This window comes from Colletotrichum jinshuiense, chromosome 10 (genome assembly GCF_051148585.1).
Source record: "Colletotrichum jinshuiense chromosome 10, complete sequence".
NCBI lineage: Eukaryota > Fungi > Ascomycota > Sordariomycetes > Glomerellales > Glomerellaceae > Colletotrichum > Colletotrichum jinshuiense.
In genome coordinates this window covers 2,415,171-2,436,170 of record NC_139303.1, presented here as the reverse complement: position 1 = coordinate 2,436,170, position 21,000 = coordinate 2,415,171, and the positions used below count along the sequence as shown (strand labels likewise).

General features: G+C 53.8%; 7 protein-coding genes across 7 annotated transcripts; 2 read left to right on the top strand and 5 right to left on the bottom strand.

Annotated features, from left to right (window-relative positions):
* Positions 1–1,642: 1,642 nt before the first annotated feature.
* Positions 1,643–2,593, top strand: EsH8_X_000618 (uncharacterized protein; the record flags this gene model as incomplete). The annotated part of the gene is made up of 1 exon (XM_083274706.1): positions 1,643–2,593. The coding sequence occupies one exon, from the start codon at positions 1,643–1,645 to the stop codon at positions 2,591–2,593; it is 951 nt and encodes a 316-aa protein (XP_083120098.1).
* A 364-nt stretch (positions 2,594–2,957) lies between these two features.
* EsH8_X_000617 (uncharacterized protein) lies at positions 2,958–5,043 on the bottom strand (the record flags this gene model as incomplete). Its single annotated transcript, XM_083274705.1, has 6 exons — positions 2,958–3,320; positions 3,387–3,465; positions 3,531–3,613; positions 3,669–4,387; positions 4,473–4,684; positions 4,772–5,043. 6 exons carry the CDS (start codon positions 5,041–5,043, stop codon positions 2,958–2,960), a joined length of 1,728 nt encoding a protein of 575 aa, XP_083120097.1.
* Positions 5,044–6,662: 1,619 nt separating this feature from the next.
* Positions 6,663–7,982, bottom strand: EsH8_X_000616 (biotin synthase; the record flags this gene model as incomplete). The annotated part of the gene is made up of 2 exons (XM_083274704.1): positions 6,663–7,580; positions 7,647–7,982. 2 exons carry the CDS (start codon positions 7,980–7,982, stop codon positions 6,663–6,665), a joined length of 1,254 nt encoding a protein of 417 aa, XP_083120096.1.
* A 1,535-nt stretch (positions 7,983–9,517) lies between these two features.
* EsH8_X_000615 (cysteine synthase) lies at positions 9,518–10,468 on the bottom strand (the record flags this gene model as incomplete). The annotated part of the gene is made up of 1 exon (XM_083274703.1): positions 9,518–10,468. One exon carries the CDS (start codon positions 10,466–10,468, stop codon positions 9,518–9,520), a length of 951 nt encoding a protein of 316 aa, XP_083120095.1.
* Positions 10,469–12,091: 1,623 nt separating this feature from the next.
* Positions 12,092–13,663, top strand: EsH8_X_000614 (phosphatase 2C-like domain-containing protein; the record flags this gene model as incomplete). The annotated part of the gene is made up of 2 exons (XM_083274702.1): positions 12,092–12,570; positions 12,649–13,663. The coding sequence occupies 2 exons, from the start codon at positions 12,092–12,094 to the stop codon at positions 13,661–13,663; spliced, it is 1,494 nt and encodes a 497-aa protein (XP_083120094.1).
* Positions 13,664–14,207: 544 nt separating this feature from the next.
* Positions 14,208–15,872, bottom strand: EsH8_X_000613 (uncharacterized protein; the record flags this gene model as incomplete). The annotated part of the gene is made up of 1 exon (XM_083274701.1): positions 14,208–15,872. The coding sequence occupies one exon, from the start codon at positions 15,870–15,872 to the stop codon at positions 14,208–14,210; it is 1,665 nt and encodes a 554-aa protein (XP_083120093.1).
* Positions 15,873–16,565: 693 nt separating this feature from the next.
* On the bottom strand, positions 16,566–20,840 carry EsH8_X_000612 (RNA dependent RNA polymerase; the record flags this gene model as incomplete). Its single annotated transcript, XM_083274700.1, has 3 exons — positions 16,566–18,733; positions 18,787–19,560; positions 19,649–20,840. The coding sequence occupies 3 exons, from the start codon at positions 20,838–20,840 to the stop codon at positions 16,566–16,568; spliced, it is 4,134 nt and encodes a 1,377-aa protein (XP_083120092.1).
* Between the last annotated feature and the right edge of the window lie 160 nt (positions 20,841–21,000).

The window sequence follows — 21,000 nt, the reverse complement described above, 5'->3', positions numbered from 1 at the left end:
TTTTACAAGGACGACAAAAAGCATTGACGACAATCGTTAGCTGCCGATGCTAAACTGCCGGCACTAGGTTGGTGTTGTGGTTCATAGAACATGGAAAGAGCATATGCACTTATAAGCCGGAATCTTAACGTATTTATCTCCTCATGCTGCCCAGATGCCGTTGGGGAGCTCCCGGATTCGGAGAGGATTCGGTGAGTCTACTTGAGTGTATTCTAGAAGAACTTACGTGGGTATCATGGGTTTAGGTGTACATAAATGGTAAAAGAAAGCAAGTATCACTCTCAAACCTCTTCTTGTCTTCAGAAACCTACATCGCCTGTGTATGCGTGCGTTTGAACAAACTATGCAGCGGCCTAGATCTCTCCATTACCACCAAACGGAGGCTTAATACTCACAGCAAGACTGGTGGTGCTCTGGAGGGTGACTTTTATTGGCCTTGCCCAGAATTCTAGCTCGTGACATCATAGCCTACCATTTGCAGACATCAACGTTTCCAAGTCGTGCAAATCAGTGGTTTAGTGCCGATTTCAGAAGCGCGATGTGCCTCCAAACAACAAATTTCTTGGTGTGGATGCGGAAATGATCGACTCCAAAAAGCCTCCGCCAGGCCAAGCATCACGCCGGAGGGTGCTGGCCTTGTCACAGGGACTTGCAATTGTCTATCGATGTTCTTTCAGATAATTTTTTCTCTTTATCAAAATAAAGCCTATACTTTACCAATCAAGAACAACAATTCGCAATTTCGGTACCACCAACCACTATCACGTCATGCGTGGCGATGCCGGGAGCATTCTCAAGTTCAACAACAAAGACAGCCAACCACCGCCGTAGCACCGGCGTCACCTACCAATAATTAATCGCTAAAGCGCAAAAGTCTGACCCAATAATTTCAACGCCCCTTGGATCAGCGTCGGAATACTTAGGACGAGGCTTCTCAAGAGTGCCTCGTCAATATTAAGACGGGCAAGATGGTGCTGCGCTAGAACCAGAGGCCTCTCAATAAATGAGGTCGGTAACGAGACCTCTCAGGCCATTACAAAAAGGAAAAAGCAAGGGAAGAAAAGGGCACTAAATTAGAGAAGTTAGGCAATTGCCAGTGATATTGGTTAATTAGGCGCGCATTGATTTGCCAGCGAGGCGACGAAAAGAAAGCCTGATGGTGTTGACCTCTCGATAGGCGAAGGGTGTGATAAAAAGCAATGGTGCTCCAAGCCAAGTAACATGCAGCATTTACAAGAGCGTGGATAGCAAATAAGGTCGAATCCGAGGCAGGCTGAAACAAATAATAGGTGAAACGAATTTTAAGATAATCCACTTGAGAGCTCGAATGTGTGACTATAGGTGCTCCGCCTCGGTGTTGCCTAGATGATCGAGGCAGTGCTGACCATGTGTCGCTTATCCGCGTGCTCCCGATTCGCCGTATCGATCAACGTGCAGCCTGGTGTATGCCTCGCAAACAGTCTTAAATCCAGCCTGAGAGAGTCGCCATGGATATAAGATGCACTTGTTTTCATAGAAGAGTTGGGATTATCACACAAACACTAAACGATTCACGAGCAACAGACAAAAACAAATATCTGTCACCAGGCTGTTATCAATCATAAGCGATAGTAACAATTGCATTGAAAAATAGACCAGAAAAATGGAGATACCTCGCAAATCCCTTCTTCGTTCTCTTCAGGGAGTAGCTCAAGCCACCAAAATCCCTGAATTAGAACTTGAACCAGTTATACAGTTAGTGACGGCGTGCGTTGCAAACACCGCCAACGCTCAGGGCGGAACCAGTGAAAGTCTTTCGTTTGACAACTGGTACTCAGCGGTCAAGAACAACTCTACAAACTTTGACCAATCGCTGGCTCACATCGCCAGCCTCGCGGTCGCAGTCTCGTTCCTCAGCGAGAAGTGCCGTCATGACCAACCCGCATCAGAGGACGAGCTCAACCAATGCTGGCTCATCATCCGCGACGCTCTTACCTGCAAAGCCTCATCTCAAACCCTCTTCACCGCAGCACGAAGCGCGCAAGGATTTCTGTCTGTGCCGCTTTGCAGTTTGGTGAAGGACGGCAGCATCGACGAGCTCTTCCGCCTCCACGTATGGATGCCTGACGGCAAGCGCGGCAACCCCGACTTCCCTCTGCATTCCCACCAGCCGTTTGCCCAGAGTTGGATATTGGCTGGAGAAGGAGTAGATCACTCTTTCACCGTTGAGCCGGTTGAAGATGCAGCGGAAGCGACGCATGCCGGATACGCGCTTGCGTGGAATGACGGGAAGGGGCAAAATGCGACCTACAAGACGCATCAGTCCTACTCGATAGTTCAGAATACGGGAAAACTCTTCAAGGCAACGGAGACACGTTCAGAGCTTCATGTTAGAGGCTCAAGCTATTCGATCCCGGCGGCCGCTTTTCATGCTTCCGAGGTCGCACCTGATGCTTTACATGCGACTCTTTTCTTCTTTAACGCTCACCGCGGCTTCGTGAAGGACGCCGGTGTCCTTGGGCCGAAAGACGGCGAGTCGTTCACTCAGCTCAGAGATCCAGCGGGTGTAACACCTTCGGAGCTGGCAGCTGCGGTGGAGGCTGCCCGCTCCTGAGAGCTGTGACAGTAGTGTAGAGTGGTGAGCGTGAGCATATTTTGGGTGTACAACGAGTGCGTGATTGTTTTATGAAAACACAGTCACGCAGTAAGTTTCGAATAGTTTGAGGTCGGCCTATAAGAAATTTTGGTAATGTTTAAACGGCCTAATGTACGGTTATTGTTTCTAAAATTGAGTAGTTCGGAAGTTATGTTAGCAAACAGATGCAACAATATAGCACACAGGGCATTAGTAATTTCTAGTTTCATGACAAATTTGAGACTTCTTTAAATCCCAAAAGCTTCAATCAAACATGGTGTTGAAATTTGAGGAGTTAATAAGTATCGCTGCTGTTGCCCGTACCAAAGAGTATCATTTCTCGCTACTTCTGCACCACCTCCACAGACAAATCCGCAGGCCAGACTGGCTGATCGACGCCGTTTCCTCTGGTACCAACGTTGTACCTCAACTCCACTGCGTTGTTGCTAAACTGAGCAACCGGCTTCACGACCATGAAAGTGCCGTCAACTGCCTTGGAAACCCGGGCTTCGAAGAACTGAGGTTGGAAAAGAGTCTCCGTGTCATACTGCTGAAGCAGCGTTGACATGACCGGAACATTATACGCCATTGTGTGGAAGTGGCGGAACACGGGCGAACCGTGGCGCGCCCACATTTCCTTCCATACTTGGTCAGGATAAGTGCCGCATGAACGGACGAGCCACTGAGAGTAGTAGTTGAGGGAAATCTATTGCCAACGGGTCTTAGCTGATCATGTTCATGGACGTAACAAAAGCTCGTGGGGGGTTCTTACATCGACGCCGTAGCTGCCGCCATTTTCAGCTCGTTTCATCAACGCATCCAGGACAGCCGTGCTGCCGGAGACACCGGCGCTGGTGTTGGCATCAGTATAGATCCCTCAATGCATTTTAAAAAGTAAGGCTGCCCAGAAACTTACCAGTAGTCAGAGTTTGGGAATGCTGGTGTAACAGCCTCGTCGAGGCCCATGGCCTTTCCATAAGCTAGGGAGACGCCGCAACACTAGAGCTAATGTCAGCAAAATGTCGTCCTAAATGATCTGGGAGCCTCAACTTACAGCGTCGCTGATTTGCTGCCATCCACCGCGGTTCTTCCAAGGTCCGTACCATCCATAGCAGTTCTCCCGGAGGTGGATGATTCCACGCTCGCGGCCACTAACCAAGTTGAAAATGTCCTCCCGACCAAAGCCATGCTTTTCCATGGCACCTGGTCTATACCCATCAACGACGACGTCCGCGTCCCGAATCAAGGCCCTCAGCTTCTCTTTATCCCCTTCGTTCGTGAGATCAAGATGGCAGTTCCACTTGCCCCAGTTTACATCCTGGTGCAAAGAGGACATGTCTGTGATATTGGCTGAGGTCACGCGCATGACGCTTGCACCAAGCTCAGCAAGCCCACGGGAGACCACCGGCCCAGCGATAATCCTGGTCAAATCGACGATTTTCAGGCCAGCGAGAGGCCTTTTCGGAGATGAAGGAAGCGTATCATTCTCGGGCCACCAGGATGCAGGTTGTGTCGAGTTGGTGTCTTTCGCAATCTCGTAGAGCCCGACCTTGCCGGATGCCTGCCCGTGCTCGCTCGCGAAATACTCATCCGAGGACAGCGCGACCGTTCCAGCTTGCCGGTGTTTCTCGTTCAAAAGATCGTCCAGATCCGTCGAATCGATCTGGGATATTGCGTTCTGGAATCTTTCCACCACCGAGTCGTAGGTGTCTTCGGGCTGTCCGTCCGCAGGCAATTCCAGCGCGGAGAGGGTGGGGTCCGGATTAATGCCTCCTGCAATACTGTAAGACACGTGAAGAGAGTCGCGTAGTGAGTTTTCACCAATACGGATCCCCTGAGGCGTCGAGACTCTTCTTACCGTGAACCTGATAATATCTTCCGTCTTTGGTTTTGTACATGTTGGTTACAAGAGCTCTGTGGAGACTTGCTGTGCTTCTGTGCTTGTCCTCCTCGGGGAACATTGCCATCGCCTCGGGCAGCAAGCTCATCAGCGCCATGGGCGTAAACTTGCCATCCTTGCCAATGAGCTGAGCAATCAGTGGCGAAAAGTAGAACAAGCTCGCGTGGTCACTGAATTAGAGTCAGCTCTGCTCTCGCGCCATTTGGGACCGGCTTCCCGAGCCTGGAGTCGACTCGTGCCGTAAGATGCCAGCTTACGTATTGATGGTTACATCCACAGGCTCGGTTTTGTATTTCTTCTGGAGCAACCGAATGAGCATGGTTGCCTCGAAAGCTTTCAAGGCAGAGATGCTCTCGGCAAACCTCCAGTTGATGGGAACGCTCGGCTTGCTCGAGCCTTCAAACTTGACGTGCTGACTCAAAGACTTGAGATCGCCCGGCAAGTCCTTCATCAAAGGATTGTTTAAGATGCCGTTCTGGAAGACGGCTTCCGCCTCTTGGGGCACGGAGTATTCGCCCAGGGATCCCATTGTGTCGTTAGAGTGCAGTTGCTGCTAATGTGTGAACCAAAGTGTCGCAGGTGATTCCAGTATAAGCGTTTGACTTCGAACAAGGACGAACTTCGAGATTGGAGGGATTATGCAGTTTTTTACCGGGGTCAGAACGAGTACGCTACGAGTTTATAAGACGTCAGGTTCATTCGACTTCAATCAGTGACCGACTAGGTGCGCCTCCGTGCGCCTTCATCTGTGCCTTCTGTCTGTGCACCCTTGTCAGTGCACTCTTTGGTCGCTTGACAGCACCGTTGATTGAGCTCACGGCCCCCTGTCTCATCGTCCCAAGGCACGAGCTCTGCTATTTGTGTATATTTTGAGGGGTGTTTCGTCTCCTTTCCGTCTTATCCTCGGCCGCCGAACTACGCCTAATAAATGAGAGACCAGCGGAGGATTCCAGAGTGACGGTAGATCCTAACTCAGCCTGTTAGAACCCGGTTTCAGCCCCACGAACCAATGTCGGAGGCTGCCGTACATAGTCTGAGCCAGTTCTTACAGCGTCACCGCACTTACACCAATCCGTGCGAAGAGTGGGCACCGAGGCCGGGATCATTGTCAGCCATGTATAAGTCCGCAGCGCTCTCCTGATGGTCGTTTTCCCATCGAGCTGCTATTGGAAGGTAGAGCTATTCTTCTTGATTTGCTGGAAGTGAAATTGTCATTTGCAGTAAGGTCAAGGAGTCGATCAGAAAACGGAAAGGATAGGCAGAGGGTTAGCAGGCATTGGGCCCTTCCACTAAATTCTTTCAAATCGAATACAGGGGATCATCTGATGGGGATATTTTCGTTGGGTAAATTTTTGTCGAATTTAAATGTGGCACTCACCAGATGTCAAGACTCCAGTGTCTATTATACAGTCTCCCCGCTTTCATGATTCTGGCAATCCTCCACTGCTGCTCATGACCAGTGGCTTGCGTGAGGCAAATGGCTTACTATTTGAAGCAACTGCGAATTATGGTGCGCAGCGTGGGCGGTACAGACATGGCGAAATATCATGTTCAGCCTTTGAGATATGGTCGCTACATCTATGCAAAACATAGTTCAACCAGAGAAAGCGCCGAGTCCATAGTAACGCATATGAGTTTGGAACACGTTGGTGTTGGTGAATTTTGGATATTATAGGCTTCTTGGCATTTCTTTTGTTCATACTCATAATGAATATGCCTGATACCATCTGATAGTGCTCAGTGGTTGATTTTGGACACATAATCACCTAAGTAATTCAAGACTACCTGCGGAACATTTTTGACTGGGACAAAAAATCGTCATACCGATATTATTACACGACAATTGCAGTTGTGTGGTTTAAAATTGGACAATTTGCTGCTGCAAGTTGGAGGGCAAGCGTGTTTAGTAGCAGGGTTTGTACTGATAATGAATAATTCTGCATGTTTTTAGTTTAAGGCTATCTTTCGGTACCGTTGTTTACCCTATGTCGACCCCTACAAACACGATTGCGAAGCTCAAGTTCGAAGTGGCTCGCAAATGCCGGCTTGCAATCAATGCATTTGGCCAGGGGGATGCTGAGACGGGGAGAACCGCTCAGCCGCTCATATGTTTGTGTTTATCTACGCCAGTTCCTCGACCACGACCAATCACAACCCGACCTCGGCCACAGGCTTCGCGGACTTGTCAAAGCTCTTCATCGGCTCCAGACCCCAGCGTCCGAACATGGCGTTGTCCTCGTCCCAACTGTTGCAGTCCGTCGTCAACATCTTCTCGCCGGTGAAAATGGCGTTGGCGCCAGCCATGAAGCACATCGCCTGCTTCTCCTCCGACATGGTCTTCCTTCCGGCCGCGATGCGGATGATGGTGGAAGGCATGATGATGCGAGCGGTCGCGATGGTCCGCAGCATGCTGGAGAACTGAACGGGCGTCCGGTCGCCCAAAGGCGTGCCCTTGATCGGCACGAGCGCGTTCACGGGGAAACTCTCGGGGTGTGAGGGCAGCGTGGAGACGGTGTACAGCAGGCCGATGCGGTCCTCCGACGACTCGCCGAGCCCGAGAATGCCGCCGGAGCAAACGTTGATACCGGCGTCGCGGACGTGGCTGAGGGTCTTGAGACGCTCGTCGTAGCTGCGCGTGGAGATGATGGACGGGTAGAACTCGCGGCTGGTGTCGACGTTGTGATTGTACGCCGTCAGGCCGGCCTCCTTGAGCTCCTTGGCCTGGTGCTCGTCGATCATGCCGAGGGTCACGCACACCTCCATGCCCATGCCCCGGACGCCGCTGACCATGGCCTTGATGTTCTTGAGGCTGTTCTTGCGTCCGCGCATGTCGCGCCAGGCGGCGCCCATGCAGAATCGCGTGCTGCCGTTTTCCTTTGCTGTGCGTGCCGCTGCGAGGACCGACTCGACGCTCTCGACCTTTTTCGCCTTCAGGCCGGTGCCGTCTTGGTACCGGGTGGACTGGGCGCAGTAAGAGCAGTCTTCCGTGCAGCCGCCGGTCTTGATGTTCATGAGCGTGCAGAGCTGGACCTCGGATGGGTTATGGAATCGGCGATGCACAGAGCCCTGGTGAAATATCTCATGTTAGCTGCGCCTTGCGGTCTCGGTAGTAGAGAGGTTCGGGGTACGTACGGCTTGGAAGGCCAGCTCCATCAACGGCTGGTAATAGATGGCGGATATCTCTTCTTTTGTCCAGTCGTGTCTGACTGTGGTCGCGCTGACTGCCTTTTGCAAGATCTGCTTGGCCTCAATAGCACGCTGTGCCGCAATCACGTTCGGGGTTTCCACCGGTGGCGGGGGAGGTGGCGCCACGACCACGGCTTCAGCGACAGATGACATGCATGCTCGCGATACAATTGGAGACTGCTTGCGAGCGATATGTGAGCAAAGGGAGGGTCGTGGAACAGTTGCTTGGCGAAGGCCGCGAATAGCGGCGGTCCTGGTTACAGCCATGGCGTTGGCCTTCATATTCGCTCACGACGGCTTCCTGTCCGGAACACCTTAATAGCCAGGCGGGTTTCGCTCTTCCAGGAGAGGACGGAATACGGCACGGTCCGAAGCCAAGGATTAGAGTTCTTCGACTGTACAGTACAAGAGTTTTGGTCGTCGTCCCGAGGGCGTTGTTATTTGTCAATCTGGGATGAACGAAGCAAGAAGGGGTATGACTCCAAATGGACGATCAGCTGCCAGACAACCTCGGGGTATTGAGAAGGACGGTGAGGGGTTTTGAAGCTTCGGGGTCCTTGCTTCACCTCGGGAATCGGTCGATCTATAGCTCCCCTACCTATCCAAAGGGGTGCGATTGGAGCTGGACCAGCGCCATTACTGTCGGTTAGACACGCCTACGTGCGCATATCTGAGTCAATTCAGGTGAGCTTGGCGGCAGTGTTACAGCTCCCGGCTCAACGGATGTGACCCCAGGATTGGTGGAACACGGTGGTGGATAGGTTGAGAGGGGGCGGCAATGAGGGGCCGTACGCAGGGCAGAGGTCATCTCAAAGAGCAGCAAAACGATAGGGCCGCACTGCTGCATGAGATCGATAGCCGCCGGGTGTAGATGCAGCGAGTGGAGCTCGCGTTCGCTTGAAGCGTTGGCGTTGGATTCCCTCCCCCCCAACAAAACTCTCCGCGGATACCGCGAACATAGTCCCGAACATGCTCCTTGGCAGAGGCCAATTGCCCCTGCGAGTGTGCAAACTAAACGTCCGCCAGTTGACGAAGCCTTGGACACTCATGAGTGGTCACAGGTTTATGTTATATCCATAGTGTACCAGTTGTGCAGTTTCGAGGGGATAACTCCGCGTGGGGTAAGCCGAGGAACACAGCGCTGACGATAGTTACAAGACCCAATAAAACTAACCTTGCTGATATTTTTTTTTGGCTTTCTGGTGTCAACCTCCCATAAAAGCGGGGGCAATTTCCGTCTTAGCCTTTTCGTCAACGAGGTGACTGACCATTGCGCTGTTTCTTGTGACGTCGCTAAAACCAGGTATTGTAGAATCGTTGCAGCCGGAATTTATTTCCCGCGAGAAGAGGGGGTAATTTTGTCGTTTTTTTTGTGTTTTCCTCATGTGTTGTCTTTCACATCTCTTCTACCAATTTTACCAGCCCAATCACGCTGCAGTGCAATTCGTATTCTTGTCTCCTTAGACGCAACATCGAGCGCTGGGTGACGTTCGCAGTTTCATAACATTATAACTTACCGAGATCCTTACCGGAAAACCGGTAAGGGAACACACTTATAGCTGACCTATTCTAACTGATCTCTACCAGCAGATGGTCGTGGAACCCTCACCCGCCTAACTTATTCGACAACTATACAGTCTAGGCGATGAAACCATTGGAGAAGTAGACCTCAATGATCAAACGGCGTCTCTTTATTAATGCGTCAGTCTAAGGATGATGAATAAATGAAAAAGAAAAAAAACCTTGCTCAAATCAAACGCTACCCCCGGAATATAAACTATCAAGTCTATCACACGACATGCGCCAGCTATTCTTGTTTAAGCATACAGGTTTCCGCCTGTGTACTTGAGTCCCGTGTCGCAAGCAACCGTGACAACCACCTTCCCAGGACCAAGTTCCTTCGCCAGGGCAACGGCTGCAACGACGTTCAGTCCCGTCGAAGTGCCCGCCAGAATGCCTTCCTCCTTGGCGAGCCGACGACACATCTCCCGCGCCTCCTCCTCGGGATACGCGCGTACCTCGTCGTACAACGAGCTGTCCAGCAAAGGCGGCATGAACCCCGGGCCAATGCCCTCTATCCCGTGGGTCCCACCCTTTCCGGTAGTGAGAAACGGCGCGGATGCGGGCTCGAGGACGACCACCCGGGTCTCGAGGGCCGCAGCCTTGAGAACCGTCGCAGTGCCCATGACCATGCCTGCTCCGCCGGCGGCGCCACAGAACGCGTCGATGCCTTTGGGGAACTGGGACACGAGCTCCTCGCCGAGCGTCCTGTAGCCCACGATGCAGTCCCTGTTGTTGAACTGATCGGCGGGGTAGTAGTCCTTGTTCTCCTCCGCGAGGGTTTTGGCACGCTTGACGATGGACCCGAAAAGCTCCGGAGTAATCTTCCCGTCGGGGCTGTGGATGATGTCGACGGTGGCGCCGAACGCGGCCATGGTCCGTAGCTTCTCCTTTGCGAATGCGTCGGAGCAGACTGCGCGGAAGCCGTAGCCCTTGAGGCTGCACACGAAGGCGAGGGAAGACCCGGTACTGCCCCCCGTGGCCTCGATGATTGTCGAACCGGGTCGCAGGTCCCCTCGGCGCTCTGCCTCCTCGACTATTGCCTTTGCCAGACGGTCCTTGTAAGATCCCGTGGGGTTAAGAGACTCGAGCTTCACGTAGACATCGGCGCTCCCCTCAGGGACGACACGCCTAAGGCGCACGCATGGCGTGTTGCCGATGGCGTCAAGAACGGAGTCGACCGGTGGCGGGGCAAGTGTCTTTGACATTGTCGGTAGTGATGGATAGTCTTTCTTGAATGAGACAAAATCAGGGTTGAGTTGAGCTAACACGAGAGTTACCTTTATATGAAATTTACCCCTCACACATATCAAAGAACAACATGTAGACGAAAAGGCGTGCACTGCCTTCGGGCTTGAATGTGGGTCAGCTAAACTGTTATCGCGTTGGTGCGGGGCCGATATTCAAGTGAGCATTTTGCGCCCTTTGAAAGACAGAACTGGGTTACATTGAATATATATTGCCGGCGATAGACTGTTGGAGCTCTTATCATCGTTCGCAACCCCGTCTAGGAAAGTACATTATGGCCTGCGTCGTTGAATTCGAAAGGGTGCCTCAAAACATTCGCTGCCAAATACCTTCGTAGGGAACCATTGCATTATGTGCATCCCGAAACATTCCTGTAGGAAGCAAGACTTTCCGCCGGAATATACAGGCGAATATCGAAAAGGGTTTAACGGGTATTCATTTTTAAACACTCTGTTACGGACTGGCTACCCTCGAGTCTAAGAAGCCCACAAGAAGGTCCGCGAGGATTATAAGGGAAGAGTTAAGCTGGATTGAAAATGAGAACGAGAGGGATTCAACTCGTGTTGTACTGGGCCCAAAAAGGGTTGACTTTTTGGTTTAGAGCAAGTTTGAAACACCGCTTTCATCTCACAAAACGCACTCTTTCTTTGATTTCAGTTGCTAGGCTATCGAGGTCGTGTGTTTCTCGTTTAATAAAGGTATTTGCGTCCTTCCGGAATAGCTCTTGGCAACTCTCACGGCCAAGCGTACATGGACTTGCAAAACCCCCAAAAAGACTGTAACTTGCCGTAACCAACTTGTCTCACCGGCCAATGATTGGGGGTTCTTAAACCTATTTTTAACTATGGAACGTGTTGTTCTTTTGGGGGAACGACCCCTCGTCAGCAGCAACATTGGCAGTTCCCCAATTCAAAGTCAGCAGTGCTTAGAATACTAAAAAAAAAAATGGGAAACAAAACGTCGAGTTGTAGTCCTTTCTGCTTGGGCTACGGTCAACTACTCTGTAATTAGTTGGTTACTTGGAGGAGGCTGGCAGCACTGCCTCGTTGATGTCCACGTGTTGGTTCGCAACCGACATTACACAACGAAAACGGGTCTGTTTCCCCCCTGTTTGTGAGTCACACAGACTGTAGAACCATTCCGTTCAAGGGAACTGTGAAAAGATAAGGGGATCCTGCGAATATGAGACTCCGTTTCCCCTCCCATCCCCCCCCCTGTATTCACCGAGGCTGAGTTGGGATAACGTAAATTTGCTGACAGGTTGCCAAAAGGTCCGTGCCGCAGAACATGGCACGAGGTGAGCACGCGACCAGCTACCTGCCACAGCAACGGGGCGATTCACCGAAGCTGACCCGTCTCACCTCCAGCTCATCGATCTCAAAAAACAAAGCAAGGGGAGAATTTAAGAACGAAAAAAATAAAAAATTAATAATAAAACACGCTCATCCTCATCTCTATTTCATCTCCTCGCCCCCCAGCAAATAAAGGCAGCCGCACCAAAGTGAGCAAGCTTGCCAGGTGATCGCCAAGCAGCACCAGCACCAACACCAGCTGCCCGTTTAGTCTCCGAGGACAGATCAATCATGTTGCAGCGCGCATGCCGCCCCAACGCCGGGGCCGCCCTCCGACTCCCTGCGCGGAGCGGCCGCGTGTCGGCGCCGCGCTGGACGCGTCCCTACTCGGCCGGCCGCCCGTCGAGCCCCTTCACCGCGCCAAAGCTCATTGGCGTGTTCGTGGCCTCCGCCGCCGGCGGGTGGGCTCTCTCCTCCCTGCGCCCCAACCGCGGCAAGTCCGCCGGCACCATCCCCAGCCTGGGGTCCGGGCCCGTCGACCTCGACGCTCTCGCCAGGACGCCCGTTGACGGCGGCAGCTTCGAGAAAGCCGACGCAAAGCTTCGCGAGGACGTCTTCGTGGGCTCCTTCGCCGCCGAGGGCCAGAGCACCCACCTCCACGCCGCGAGGGTCGCGAGCAACCACCCCGTCGAGGACTACATGGCCTACTCTCTCGCCCCGGGCGTCGGAAGCTCCGAGGCCCTGTTCAACGGCGTCTACGACGGCCACGCGTGAGTTTTGCACCCAGGAACTCTTGTATTTCCGAAAAAGAAGAAGAATAAAAAATGAGAAGCTGACACCCCAGACAGTGGCTGGGCAACCTCGCTCCTGCTAAAGAGCGCGCTCATCCCCGCCGTGTCGGCGTCCATCAAGCAGCTCGGCCGCGACGCCCCGGACGCCGCCGTCGAGTCGGCAATCGTCAAAGCCTTCACCGGCCTCGACGACCTCATCCTCGACAACGCCAAGAAAGCCGTCGACGGCCTCAAGGCGGGCGCCGTCGAGCCCGCCGACTCCAAGGTCATGGCCGCCATCGCCCCCGCCATCGCCGGCTCCTGCGCCCTGCTCTCCATCTTCGACCCGGCCACCTCGACCCTGCGCGTCGCCTGCACCGGCGACTCCCGCGCCGTCCTGGGCTCCTCCCTCCCCGCCGGCTCGGCCGCCTACGCGGCCGTCGAGCTCTCCAAGGACCAGACCGGCCGCAACCAGGACGAGTTCGACCGCATCACCAAGGAGCACCCGGGCGAGGACGGCATGATCGACCGCAAGTCGGGCCGCCTGTTTGGCATCGCCGTGACCCGCGCCTTCGGCGACCACCGCTGGAAGTGGACGTCCGAGTTCATCAAGCACATCCACGACGACTTCTTCGGCACCAACCCGCGCCCCAAGACCGTGTCGCCGCCGTACATGACGGCCGCGCCCGTCGTCACCACCACCAAGGTCAAGGGCCCGGACTTCGTCATCCTCGCGTCGGACGGCCTGTGGGACCACATCTCGTCCGAGGACGCCGTCGAGTGCGTGTCGCAGTGGGTCGCCGGCAAGAAGGCCGGCCTGCAGACCCCCCGCGACAAGCTGGCCCACACGCCCGCCCTGCCCAGCGCCTTCGACCTGTCGGAGGGCTGGCCGACCTGGTACGCCAAGCCCGAGCACTTTGTCGTCGAGGACCTCGACAACGCCGCCGTGCACCTGATCAAGAACGCCCTGGGCGGCAGGCGCAGGACGCTCTTCACCGGCGTGGCCCTCGCGTACCCCCCGCTGTCGAGGAGCGTCAGGGACGACGTCACTGTCCAGGTCATTTTCTTCCAGGACCCGGCCAAGTCGACTTGATTGGGCTGGGGTCTCGGGGGGAGCTCACTGGGGACATTCCGGCTGTGAGGGTTCGGCGTTGGGTTTCTTGTCAGTCTTGAGGGGAGAGAGGGGGCGGGGCGGGGCGTTACGTGTTGTTTTCGATGCCGTGCCATGGCATGGCCAACGACTCCGAGGGGGTCCAGTGATGCGCTGCGCATCAATATCAACACCACTAGTATTGATAACAAAAACACATGGAAAATAGAGAAAACTTGAGCAAAAAACAATACAATAATACTTATCCATGGCAAACTTTGTTCTCCTGAATCTGGTCCACGTGCTTGGCTTACTCCGTGGCGATGACCATGACTACGCGATGCTTCAAGCTCAGTATACGTCCCCGTTTGGTATGTAACACAATGATTCACTCACGGAAATTTATAGAAAAACACTTGTACTAAAGCATATATCATTCAAGTATACTGCGGCTTTGTCTGTGGCCCCAATCTCACCACGCCTGCTTTGCTTTCCATCTCACCCAATCCCCCACGAACTGCCACGGACTGTCGAGTCCGACGCGCTCTCAAACCACAACGTACTCCTCATCTAGGTCCTCCAAAGGAGGCGCCGTCACACCCAGAGGGAGAGGGCCCTCCCTGCGCGAGACCTTACAGATGGCCATCTCGGCGCACTCGGCGTCGTCCTCGCACTCGCCCCCGCAATTCTCAACCTCGTCCATGTCATACCATTCGCCGGGCTCCTCGCCGTCCGCCGAGTCCACGACGTCAAAGGCCATGGTTTCGGCGTCCTTGTACGAGCAGACGCTCTTCATTCTGACTTGGGTGGCTTGATGCCGACGTCGCGGCCGTCCCCTGGCGTTGTCCTTCTTCGCCCCGTCCAGCCGCGGCTCATGCTGCTCATTGCCAGAGACAGCGATATCCACAACATGCGCGAGCGCAGTATTCTCCTCGGTTTTGGTCTCGACGGCCTGGGGCCTGATCTCGGTATGGACGGCGTCCAGCTCAAACGGTCCCTCGTCGGCTTTGGGTGCGGACGTGGCAATTTTGTTCAGCCCGTCCTTGATGAACTGCACCCCCTGCGTCGTCGAGACCTGCCAGTTCCTCAGCCTCACTGAGAGGTCATGGTACGCGCTGTCCAGGTTGAATGTACCGGAAGAGGACGAGGACTCGGCCTGCTGCTGCGGCTGCTGTGGCTGTTGCGTTGACTGCGCCGCGGAATCTGTCCGGGCCCCTCGCTGCGCATACCTCTTAATAGTATTCTCCATGTTCGCCTCGTCCGCCTTCTTAGCGTTGCACTCCGCGGCAGCCTTCTCGTAGTGGGCGTCTTCCTCCTCCATCTCGCGGATGATCCGCACGACCTCGTCTTCCACTTCGGCGGCGGGCCGGGTAGCCTTCTCGGCCTCCGCAATGGCCTTTGCCTCGAACCTATCAGACTTATCCCCGTGACCAGAGGAGTAGAAGCGTGCGGGGCCCGTTGCATTCAAAGCCATTTCTCGCGCCTCGGCAAGCATCGGGTCGCATGTAGGACGCAGCCCGGCCTCCGCCTCCTCTACGCTCTCGGAAAGACTACACAGCATGGCCCACGACATTTTAGCTCCGCCCAGAAGGGGGAGGTTTGGGGTCGCGGGACTCGGGGCCGCAGCCCCCGGCCCGGTGGACGTCGTGCCGTGAGCGGTCTGGGGCTGTAGGTGCAGTGGGCTCGGCGACGAGCGCCTGCTCTTCCGCAGCTCCAGCAGCCTCTCGCGCTCCGCCGCGGCCCGCTGTGCTAGAATCATCCGTTTCTTCAAGTACCTCCTCATGTCTGGGCTCTGCTGGTGCTGCTCGCAGCCCTCCCTTTGTGGCTGTTTGCTCCCTGCAATAGTAGGAGGGTCCCGGTCGTGCCCTGTCGAACCCTGGTCGCGCACCGGGGCCTGCGGCAGTTGGGCCGTGGCCTCTATCTCGGTCTCGACGGGAATCTTGGCTGTGTTCTCCTCGCCGGACAAAGCCCCGACACAAACCTCTGGTTCTTTCTGCTTGGGGGAGTCTGCGGCACCAGGCGCCGGTCCTTTGTTCCGAAATCTCTGGTCTTCACGCAGCACCCTGTGTTCGGAGAGCGTCATCAGCTGCTCACGGTCCCAGACCACCGGCATCTCGTCTGAGTCGTCTCGCGCACCCTCGCGTACGTGCCCGCTGCCACGTACGGTGGCGACAGTTTCTCGGGAAAGTTCGTTTTCTGAATATCCCGGCATCTTGCGCTGCTTTGCGCGTGTCTTCTTCGTTGGCAAATTGGATGATGCTTTCAGAATATGTAGAAGGGGTGGTTGTTGATGTGTGAACAGCAGCGAGTGATATGGCACAGGGTGAGGATTCTGTTTTAGCTACGGCTCCAAGGACGCGCTCGATGATTATTTATATGGTCAGGGAAGGGAAGCACAAACTACCGGAGTTTGGTCGACGATGGCCAGACAAAAGTCTGGTTCTGGTATCGGAGATCCATTGTTTTGAGTTGTCTGGTCCCGGGGTAACTCGAAAAGCTTCCATATGCATCTGTGTCCTTTATCCTTTGCCCCGGGATGGGATACCAGTCATGGCCCAAAGAAGGAAACGTGGAAATTTTCAACATGAGACACGCCTGAGAGTAAGAGCAACGGATCCTGTATGTTATTCTACTCGTCTAAAAGAGTCTTGAAAATTCCGTTCACCCACAATCTCCAAATCTACTCGGAAAACAAAGGGTATCCGCATAATCTCACCTAAACAACCCCCAATTTTATGTTTATCGGCTTCGTCGTTACCAGAAACTCCTCCATATATCATGGCTTACAATCCTGTTCCAAAGACAATACTCAAGCGCATAAACAACTTGCTAGGTATGCTGTAGGGCTTGTGCCGTAGTCAAGATGATTCGTGTAGAAAGACATCAAACGTGTGGGTCGAGGGCATTACTCTGCTTCCGGCATCTGTCCGCCGTCCTCGCCGTCAGACTCGGCCGCAGGGTATTCGGGGCCTTCATTCTTCATCTTTGAGACGGCCTGGCTAATGAATCTGTTGTCTGGTTTCAGAGCAGCATACAGAGCTGGTGATACAATGACGGGAATGCTGTCGCGGCCTGCTGTTGTCATACCCTTGATGAACTGGAGCTGAATGCCCGCCATGCGCCACGTGAAGGTTGGTTTGCGATTGTAGAAATACTTGAAACAGGTGCTCGCTCGCAACAACGCCCAGTTTGTATGATCTTCGCCCATATAAGTCTGCTTCAAAAGTGCTGCGAGCATTGGATCGAGCTCCTCGCGTGATCTAGGCTGGATGGCACTCCACGACTCGTAGACTTCGTTGATACGGCGGGGAAATTCGTCGTTATCCTTTACCCCGGAGAAGCTTGATCCCCACTGCTTCTCGAGTGCCACCAGGTCATCTGACAGGTTTCTTAGGACTTCCTTCAAGGAAGGATTTGTCGATGCAAGCTCCTCGAAGCTATTGTGCGGTATGACAAGATCAGGGTCCCAGTATTGCGCTGCACGCTCGTCCCCGTCGTCCTTATCTAGACGCAAAGACCTCGATTCCTGCTCGGGCCGGCCTAACCTTGAATCCATTGCCATGTGAAATTTCTTCAGCTCTTGGTCAATGGTTGGCTTGGCTACCGTAAACTTTAGGTAGTCAATAATGTGGACCGGGTTCCCACTGCCAGACCAACTTTCACTCTTGTAGGCCGGCTCTTTTGGGTCACCAAACTTGTGCATGTCAAGCAGCTCTCGGCGGAACCTGGTCCAGTCATCCCACGTAAATTCGAAACCCTGCTTGGCTTGGTCCACGAGGCTGCTGAGGAGAGCGCTCAAGTAGAACGCATAGTTGTTGTTGACGCTATTGATGTGATAGCAAAGCTTCTCCTTGAAATTGGTCACAATTCCCAAGTAGCTTCGACGCATGCTGAAGGAGATGCTGCGGCTGACCATGTCCGAGACCGCACCCGCTTTGCCGTGTTGCGACACTAGGTCTGCAAAGGTCGTCTTGTCCTGCTTGAGATACTTCGACAGGTCCGGGTTCGGCAACACTTTTGCGTTATTGAAATTTGACACAATGGTTGGCTCCCAGCATACCCAAGCCTTATCTCCATCGTAGTCGCCGCCTGAAAGTTTGTCGGCAAGAGGCACGTTACCTTTGGCTGAGAAAACGACAACGTCTTTGAGCGCATGTAACTCTGGCTTGAAGACTGCCTTGACCCTCTGTACATCGCTCACAAAATGAGCTGGGGAACGAGCGACAAGGACGTCACATCCATGTAGGATGGAGTCGGAAAATGTCTCCGTCTGAAACTTTGAAGAAAAGCAAAGGTGCACCTCATTCTCCTCCAAGACGCCCCAAAAATCGACGACCATGAAGAAGTAGGCCGAGTTGCGAACCTTGATGCTCATCTTCTTCTTCAGGTCCTCACATTTTCTAAGCCTGATGTTCCAGGCCAAATCCTGCAGGTACTTTTGCTTCTGCGGCTCAAATCCGCCGTCCAGAAGAAAGTTCATTCTCTCCTCGGACGAATCAGGAAGACCTCCTAAATAGGGCACGCGTTCGTTAATTTGCCGCTGCCTGGTCATGGATGCATTTTCATGGACCCATTTTCGAAACTGGAGAGGATACAGCATGGCGTTTCTCTGGTCCTCTATCTCGCGGTTCAACTCTTCGATGAGGCTTTTCCCGATGGAATTTCGCATCTCTGCTTTGTCCACGGCGCGATCCTCAAGGACTGGAAGAAACTGGATATTGAGGCTGGCGGACCTAGGGTCTGTGGCGTGACTCCGGATTTCAAGCGTCCGGTGTTCTGGGTCAAGAAAGTCGCAGTTCCACTTCCGTTGAGACGGCCATGTTTCTATCCAAAGCTCATCATCGCTGTCATTAATTTCTATGAGCCACATGCCCTTGGCGGGACCGAAACGACCTTGGATCGCCGACGGCACGTCGCTGAGGCCAAGGACATCTCGAACCTTTCGTGCTAGGGACCGGGACATGCGTCCAATGCCGTCATTCATGACCTTTCCAATCGGCGACAGTATATCTTGGCTGTGGTTTCGAATCTGGCTCTGTTCAAGGACAACCACTGGCGTCGATTTGGTGAGGCCTAGGAAGTTATCAGTTCACCATCAATGCTACGAGCTTGTGCGCAGGCCATACCAAGCTGAATGCGGGAAAAGAGTTTCAGGTACGGCTGTGGATTATTTTTGTCGAACTGAAGAAGCCAGTCTAGCATGTCTCTAATTTCTAGCTTGACCCGTGGCTCGCGAGGATTGTTGTGAGCCAAGGCTTCAGTTGGAAGAGCTGTGTGGAAGTTGTTGCCATTTTCGGCGAAGAGGATGAGCCTTTCTCGGTAGACGGGTTTAGGTTCAGGGCCTAAGATCACATTCTTTTGCGGTGTCTTGTAGCCGGCATCTCTTGTGTAGAAAGCTCGCCACTGCCTACCAGCGAGGTAGTGCAACCTGTTGGAGAACCAGCGAATGATCTCTTGCGATACCTCGGGATTTTTGAGTGGTTCTTGCAAGGAATTCGGAGATGGAACCAAAAGCTCCAAGAAGCGGTCGGAACCGAAACGACGATGCAAACGACAACCCTGGTCCAGTGCGATTGGCTGCATCTTGAGAGAAAATGTTCTGCCTGAGTTTGACTGACTAGCTTGATCAAGAGATGCCACGAAGGTGACATGCTGCCCCCGAAGGGTGTTGAAGCCGGACATCCCTGCAACCCAGGCATCTGTGTCAGGACGATCGGGAAATGATTTGCCAGCGAACAGGGGGTGAGCTATGAGGGAGTTCCAGAGATTGTCGTAGTTGGCCCAAGTCTCGTCATAGGACATCACAACTTCTCCTAGGTCGACACCGCAATGGACTGCAATACGAGTGACTTCCCAAGCGACCGCGAAGGGAGCTCTATTGAGCCAACACGGAAACCTGGCTGGTTATAAATTAGCATGCGACCGAACGGGAATTGCGTTGGCGCAGGAGGTTTGTTCGCAGACATCCAGTAACTAGGGAAGACTTACGCCAGGTGGCATCTAGGCGAGATTGGAGATCAACCGGCTCGGAGCGCTTCAGAGCAGAGGGTACATTCCTCAAGAGAGACGGGTCTTTAAGGACCGAAACCTCCGAACAGAGAGTTGTATCGCCAAGAGGGCCGTTGAGTGAGGGAGGTCGAAGATCGACTTGCTTGCTGATGACTCTTGCCGTCTGGTCTGCTCCATGCTCTGAAAAAGACACATTGAGAGCATTTAGATGACTGGGGGATGCCGGGTAAGGGTCCCAAGACTGCGATGTAGATGGTTCTTGGTCGAGTAGGGGTCGTCGCAAATTTTCCTCCTCGCTAGGAGCTGGTACCGTCTCGTGTGTGCTTGGTGCGTGCTCATCTGCCACCGAGAAAAGCGAAGTCCGGTGACTGCTAGTAGATGTCCCAAAGGAAGTGGTTCCGTAGCCACTATCCCGCAGCGATGACGTGGTATTTGACCTAGGAGCCCTCTGGTTGATGATGTTGCTGAACTTTGCAGAGAAGAGCTCAGCCTTGGCCGGCCGCGGGCGAATGGGGACCTTGTCCAGTGCATCAGTAATGGCCTCTTCAAAATTTACAAAATCTGAAGGGCAAGCCTTGACCCTCTTCGATGAATCTGCTGCGATAGTCCCTTCGTCTCTCCTCTTGGAGTTGGCAGTATCGCCAGAAGCATAGGTTGCGGGACCGGTATGGGCGCGGGTGAATGGCCTTGACTTCAAGGGAGGTTGAGCCTTTTCCAAGATCTCCAACAACAAGTCTTGCAGCTCCAGCTTCTGCCCTGGGGACTCGGCCCTGGGGGCTTCTCGAGGATCAGGGAGGGGCTCATCATCGTGGGAGAAGCGAATCCATTTCTGGCTCGCGGCACGGGCTTCAATGTGGAAAGAATGCAAGATCCTGTCGAGAAGAGTAGTGTTGTAGCAGTGGAACCGTATCCGGCGCGTTATCTTGTCACAGCGCGCAAATGCAGCATCTTGTCGGGCGCGGGCTTGAATGGATTGGGGCGTCAGTGTGATATCGGGGACTTCGATGGAAAGGTTATAGTCGCTGTTGAGCTTTTGGACGACGTCCTTGAAGTAGTCGTTCTGGTTGGGTTTCTTGGGTGTTCTCGGGACCGACTCGGGTACATTGTTTTGTGGCGCCATGCTCGAACCCATGAGCTGGGGTCGCAAGGCGATATCGGACGTGTTTTGCATGGCGAGGCTCAAGGGCGCGCCGAGTCTGAGAAAGGGGAGATGTAGAGACGAAGGAGAGCTTGTCGACCGATCGTATCATGGTTCAAGGTATCAAAGCATCAAGACGCAACAAGCTGATGCTTATGCCATACCAGAGGACACAAGGAGGAAAGGCGGGTGA